General features: G+C 38.4%; 1 protein-coding gene and 1 pseudogene across 1 annotated transcript in view; one reads left to right on the top strand and one right to left on the bottom strand.

Annotated features, from left to right (window-relative positions):
* The first annotated feature begins 1,565 nt into the window (after positions 1–1,565).
* LOC132266278 (AT-hook motif nuclear-localized protein 17-like) lies at positions 1,566–2,134 on the top strand (annotated as a pseudogene).
* A 1,180-nt stretch (positions 2,135–3,314) lies between these two features.
* Positions 3,315–6,000, bottom strand: part of LOC132267275 (developmentally-regulated G-protein 3) — a 50,452-nt gene continuing 47,766 nt past the window's right edge. Inside the window, exons 9-10 of the mRNA XM_059768400.1 lie at positions 4,148–4,199; positions 3,315–4,004 (exon numbers count right to left, since the gene is read on the bottom strand). Coding sequence (XP_059624383.1) covers positions 3,954–4,004; positions 4,148–4,199 — 103 coding nt within the window. The 3' untranslated portion in view covers positions 3,315–3,953. The remainder of the gene's footprint in view (positions 4,005–4,147; positions 4,200–6,000) is intronic.

Raw genomic sequence — 6,000 nt, 5'->3', positions numbered from 1 at the left:
TGAGCAGACCTTCTAAGTTACAATATTATGCCCTATTTATAGAGTTTAGTAATGGTAGCTTGCATGTAATCGCTTGCTTCCTAAGCTTCCATGTGTCCCATGACTTTGCATGTAACCGTTTGTAATCGTTTGCTTCATTGGCTGCCATGTGTCCCAAGACTTTCCACTGGAACATCGTAGTACCTTTTCATTGGACCGACTAGCTTCTTAGGCTGCCATGTGTCCCATGACTTTGCATGTAACCGCTTGTAACCGCCCACTTCCTAGGATGTGTCCCATGACTTTGCATATAACCACTTACTTCCTAGGCTGCCATGTGTCCCATGACTTTGCATGTAACCACTTGCTTCCTTGGCTGCCATGTGTCCCAAAACTTTCCACTGGAATGTCGTAGTAACTTTCCATTAGAATCGACCAACTTCCTAGGTTGCCATGTGTCCCATGACTTTATATGTAACCGCTTGTAACCACCCACTTCCTAGGATGTGTCCAATGACGTTGCATATAACCACTTGTAACCACTCACTTCCTAGGCTACCATGTGTCCTATGACTTTGCATGAAACCACTTGTAACCATTTGCTTCCTTGACTGCCATGTGTCCCAAGACTTTCCACTAGAATGTGGTAGTACCTTTCCATTGAAATCAACCAGGGTAATCTCCTACTGGAAAATGGAAAATAAGGGTGTAAATATCAATATATATATTTAATCAAAGAAATGATAAAAATGGCATCAGTTGGAGCAGAATGGCAAGGTGTCTGTCTCCCACAATTGGTAAAATATTCTTTAGGTGAAAAATAAAAATAAACGTTGTACCACTAACATATCATATATCATATATCATATTCCACACTTGAAAGATGAATTATAGTACACAACCTTATGTATTACACCATGCCAAAAACAATGATGCAAAAAGGCACGGAGCCACCTTATGGCCAGTGGGAAATTTTTTTAGTTTGCATTTTATACTTATAATTTTGTTAAAATCTTAATAATAACGTCACAAATATTTACTAAAACCCCTCTATATAAATCTGCCCTCATAGAAATTTTAGTCTTCACATTCATGACCCCCCTCCCCCTCTCATTTTAGCAATCCCTCATCCTTTGCACCCAGTAATTATAGTCCTTCGACTCTCTCTTATGAAGATCATAATTGCTGACTTCTTCTTACACTATCATACAGCATTTCAAAAAATGAAAACTCGTTGACAACAAATTTAAATGTACTCAATGAAATATCAATTAAGGGTAAAGTGCAAAAAACCCCCTTCAACTATTGGTCATGTGCAAGTAACCCCCCTGAACTACAATTTGCCCCCTTAGACTATTGAATTTGGTGCAATTAACCCCCAATGTCAAATCTCCGGCCAATTGGTGTAAACGGAAATAGTGAAAGACAATTTTACCCCTTATAAAAACTACGTCGTTTCAGTTAAATTTTCAGCAACAAAAAGCAACCTTATGACCATGGTCTGACACTAGCCAACCCTTTGAATATATTTTATGATAGAGATATTTACATACAATTTGATATCGATTTAGAGAGAGAAAGAGAAGATGAAAGGCGAATGCGTAGAAGAAAAGGATCGCCCAAACAACATGTTCACCAAGCTGAACCAGACCCACAATTTCCACCACCACAATCACTTCCAACTCACCCAAACTTTCGAGGAAACCAACAGCCGTAGTCCGGGCAGCGCCATCACACCACCGTAAGAGGCGGCGACGGAGCCACCATCGAGGTGGTTCGTCATGCCAGAGGACAACCTCCTGGTTCCAAAAACAAACCCAAACCACCCATCATCATAACCCGTGACACCGAGCCTTCCATGAGCCCGCACGTGCTCGAGGTTACCGGCGGCGTTGATGTGGTCGATGCCGTGTCGTTGTTCTGCCGGAAAAGGAATATGGGTCTTTGTGTTCTCACCGGTTCAGGCACCGTAGCGAATGTGACTCTTAAACAACCATTGACCACTCCCGAAGCTACAGTCACATTCCATGGCCATTTCGACATACTTTCTCTCTCTGCAACGGTGCTCCCCAATACGACAAACTGGGTTCATTCAGCGATGGAGCCAAAGGTTATTCCGGCGGCGGTGAAGCCGAAGCTGAAGCCGAAGAGGTGACAGTGACTGCGGGTCTTGATCTACACTACGAGACAACCACCACCACCACCAAATCCAAACCCTAAATTGAAAGCCAAGAACGCACAACATGACCACCGGTCTTGATTTGCAGGCGGTTACCAAATCGTCGTCAATAAATCGATCTGCTGCAATGGTGGCAAATGATAATTTCAGGCCGCGCCGCAACCTCACAGTCGAGCTTCTTTTTCCATCGCCAGTCAAACCATCACGGCCGAACCCTCACCGGACGACCTCTTCACAGCCGACCCCTCCATCGCGGACGAGCTCTTCACAGCCGACCCGCTTGCTCGATTTTGGATCTGTATTTTTATTTTTACTTATTTTTTTTTATCATTTTTTGGATTGTATATTGTGTTTGGGCTTTACAATAGGATACAACAGATACTTAGGCCTTATTTGGTTGCAGCTCGAGCACTATTCCAGGACTAGACAATAATAAGGGTATATGTGTCATTTAATTCACTTTGCTTAAAGGGTTGTATGGTCATTTAAAGAAATTTGGGTAGTCACGTGACCCATCATGTGTGTCTTCATGGTCAAATTCAACCGGCTTATCACCGTACAGGGTTAATTGCACCAAATTGGTTAGTTCAGGGAGGTTATATGCCAAATTAGTAGATCGGGGAGGTTTTCTGCTTCATGACCAATAGTTGAAGAGGTTTTTTTGCACTTTACCTATCAATTAATGTTATAGTTCTTTTGTTTATGGTAGTTGAATTTTTTTTAATTTTATCGTTATTCAAGACCGCCCCCTCTCAAAAAAATTCTGGCTCCGTCACAAGATGCAAGTTTGAAACTTAGACAAAATGATCAAATTAGAAGCATTTTATTAGTCAAAATAATAATGGGATAGATACAGTCGAATTCATTTATTGAAATCCAGAAAATGATCTTTTATGTAATTTGAATTCAGTGGCTCTTAATAAAGCTAATTTATTGATTTCCTAAACCTGAAAAGTTCATGCTCCTTTTAGAGACAATTTGATTCTAATAAAATCTTTTTATTTGTTCTCGTTAATGTTTTATCGTTTGATTTTCTACAATATTTGTTGCCCTTTCTTCGGACAGGAATTGTGATAATTGTGACTGGTTTTCCTTCTTCCACTTGCTTTTCTTTGATCTGCAGCAGCCCATGATGATTAACTATGTATATGAAATATTTGGCATAACAATATAAAATCAATAAATGAAAGTTCATGAGCTCACAAGCCTCACATAATATAGCATATTCATGATATATCTTTCTCTTATCAAATACTACGTACTAAAACTCAAAATTGCAAATTTGGGTTGGTCCAGTGGAGTAGAGGCGCGAGGTAGACGCTCTGGAGGAGGAGGAGATCCCTAGTTCGACACTCAGAAAGCGCATTGAAGGATAGCACTCTTCCTGTATTGTTCCTGTTCGTGACTCACCCGGGAGTTGGTGAGTTGGTGTTCGGGTTTCGCCAGTGTCCCCGTAATTTATCTTCTAAGGGTGCCTTAGGGGAGTTCCATGGTTATCAAAGAAAAAATTTACAAATGCAAAGATAAGCTGTTTTTACTTGTTAGAAATCCTTTCAACTAAGTCTAACAAGTTACAAGAATCTCACGCCCAAAATGTTAAAACGTCCCGGAAACCTAGCTAGACAAGGCATAATATATCGTTACATAATAGCTTGACGAAAGAAACGGATGGAAAAATTTGCTTCATCGCCCATAACAAAGGTTATCGAAAGGAAAAGTTTTATCAAGAAAGCTTCATCCACTGCCATAACTTTCTCCCACGCACACAGTGCACCCAATAATCTGAGTTCATGAGTTACACCTTCTTAATAATCTGCACTACATCTTCGTCTTCAAGTTCATGCTCCTGACGTATAAGAAGGACCAATGTTAATCACCATAACTATCCCCAATATGCATGCATAAATAAGCAAAATAAATAATGATAATAATACAGGAAAAGAGAAGAAAAAAATGAACTTAAAATATAGGATCAGTTTTTGGATTCACCTTGCCGACTCTTTGGGGCTTGTGCTTCACGCTCGAACCCCAGACTAGTGCACTGTGTCATTTGGCCAGAACACACGTCAAATATCAGGAAAACAGTAAATCAGACAAAATTATCAACCATCTTGAAAAATAAATAAATACATTCACTGACTACCCACATAGTCAAGGAAGACAATAATTCAGAGATTCCTGTGATGATAAAAATGATTAGCTAAACAAGACAATTTGGATATTACCAATATAAGTGATCAACTATTTGGTCACTAGGGAACACAAAAAAGATGTGCATTGATCGATTAAATGGAAATAATTTACGAAATATGACACATCTGGATACACAAGTTTCATTTCCAACAAATACTTAAAAAGAGAATTTTTGATACTAGGGATGAATCTGTAACTTCGATTTGTTACTGAATTGAGACAAGTGGATTTTCATTTGCACAAGGTACAAAAAGTTCCAGAGTGAAGAAGTGAGTATATGTAAAAACAGAGATGAAGCATTTATCGTTAATAGTTTTGCTGCAGGCGCAATCATTGAATCCATAATCTGAGGATCCCCTAAACAAAATTACTCCTACAATAAACTGCATAGAGAATGCACACCTATCACAGTGGAAAATGCACCTTTCACTTTCAGGTAAGGCTCAAAGATGGTTAAACATTTTTTTGTTGACTGGTTGTCAATATGAAATTATAATCCAATTCAAGAAATCGTTTTCAAATTATTTGGAATCCACGGCATAAAGTCTCTCACTGTCTCAACTCTGTTACTTTTGGTCTTCCCAATCATTGCTTTCAATGTGATCCATGTTATTCGTTACTCTTTCTTGTGCAATTAGAGGTCTTTGTTAATCGCAGCACACAACAAAATCATTTGAACCGCTTTCTACTTCCACCTTTTCGTGATTGCTTTCATTTCTAGTTTCATCTTTTTCTTGATTTACCATACATCCATCTTAATATCTCTGATTTCAGCCATGTTTATATTATGTTTTTTTAACTGTCTAACATTGTCACACAAAAAATTATTGTTCTAAGAATTGCTTCAAATATTTTCATTTCAACTTTATAGGTCACTCCGATGCACAATAAAGCACTCCCCTACTTAACCAATTACGATTTAGTTTTAAGTGTAGCATTTTCTCCAATCTCTTCCCCCATGAGTAGTCGAATGACTCAAACCTAGGAAACAGAACTGTCCACTCTCTGTATCTCTTAAACTTTGGTAACTGTTTGACCTTCAATACTCACTACATCTCTCTGAATGTTCCTAAGTTCTCTAAAATTACATTCCATATATCAATTATCCTTCGTTAAATCTAAAACAATTCTAAACTTCTTCAACAAATGCAAGTTAATATTCAACCCCACTTCAGTGTCTTCCATTAAAGCAATGTCATCCACAAAGAGCATAAAATATGAAACCTCTTCCAAACTGTGTATTCAATCCATCCATAACCAAGACCAAAGATAAGGGGCTTATTACTAATACAAGCCTAAAGTGGTTAAGAATTTACTTGTGCCTCCTGTAATTATTCTTACTACCACCACGATGCCATGTATCATACATTTCCTTTCAGGTCAATATATGTATGTATGTGTGTGTGTGTGTGTGTGTGTGTGTGTGTGTGTGTGTGACTACTTTCTTTTCTAAAACTGACTGTGTTTTATCTCTAGGAATTCTATGTAAACCACATATGAGACTTCAATGGCCTTGCAACTATATGATAATGTCAGATATTTATCGTATTAGCAGCATTTCAAAATATATATATATATCTCCATAATAGCCCAAGTCAATTTGAACAGTATCAACAGACTCATAATATAGATAAGGACCCCCTGACATT

Source organism: Cornus florida, unplaced genomic scaffold (genome assembly GCF_030987335.1).
Source record: "Cornus florida cultivar Cherokee Brave unplaced genomic scaffold, ASM3098733v1 CherokeeBrave_3.0.0_Hap2_Chr07, whole genome shotgun sequence".
Classification (NCBI taxonomy): domain Eukaryota; kingdom Viridiplantae; phylum Streptophyta; class Magnoliopsida; order Cornales; family Cornaceae; genus Cornus; species Cornus florida.
The sequence above is the reverse complement of the archived record's forward strand: the minus strand, read 5'-3'. Positions and strand labels throughout refer to the sequence as shown.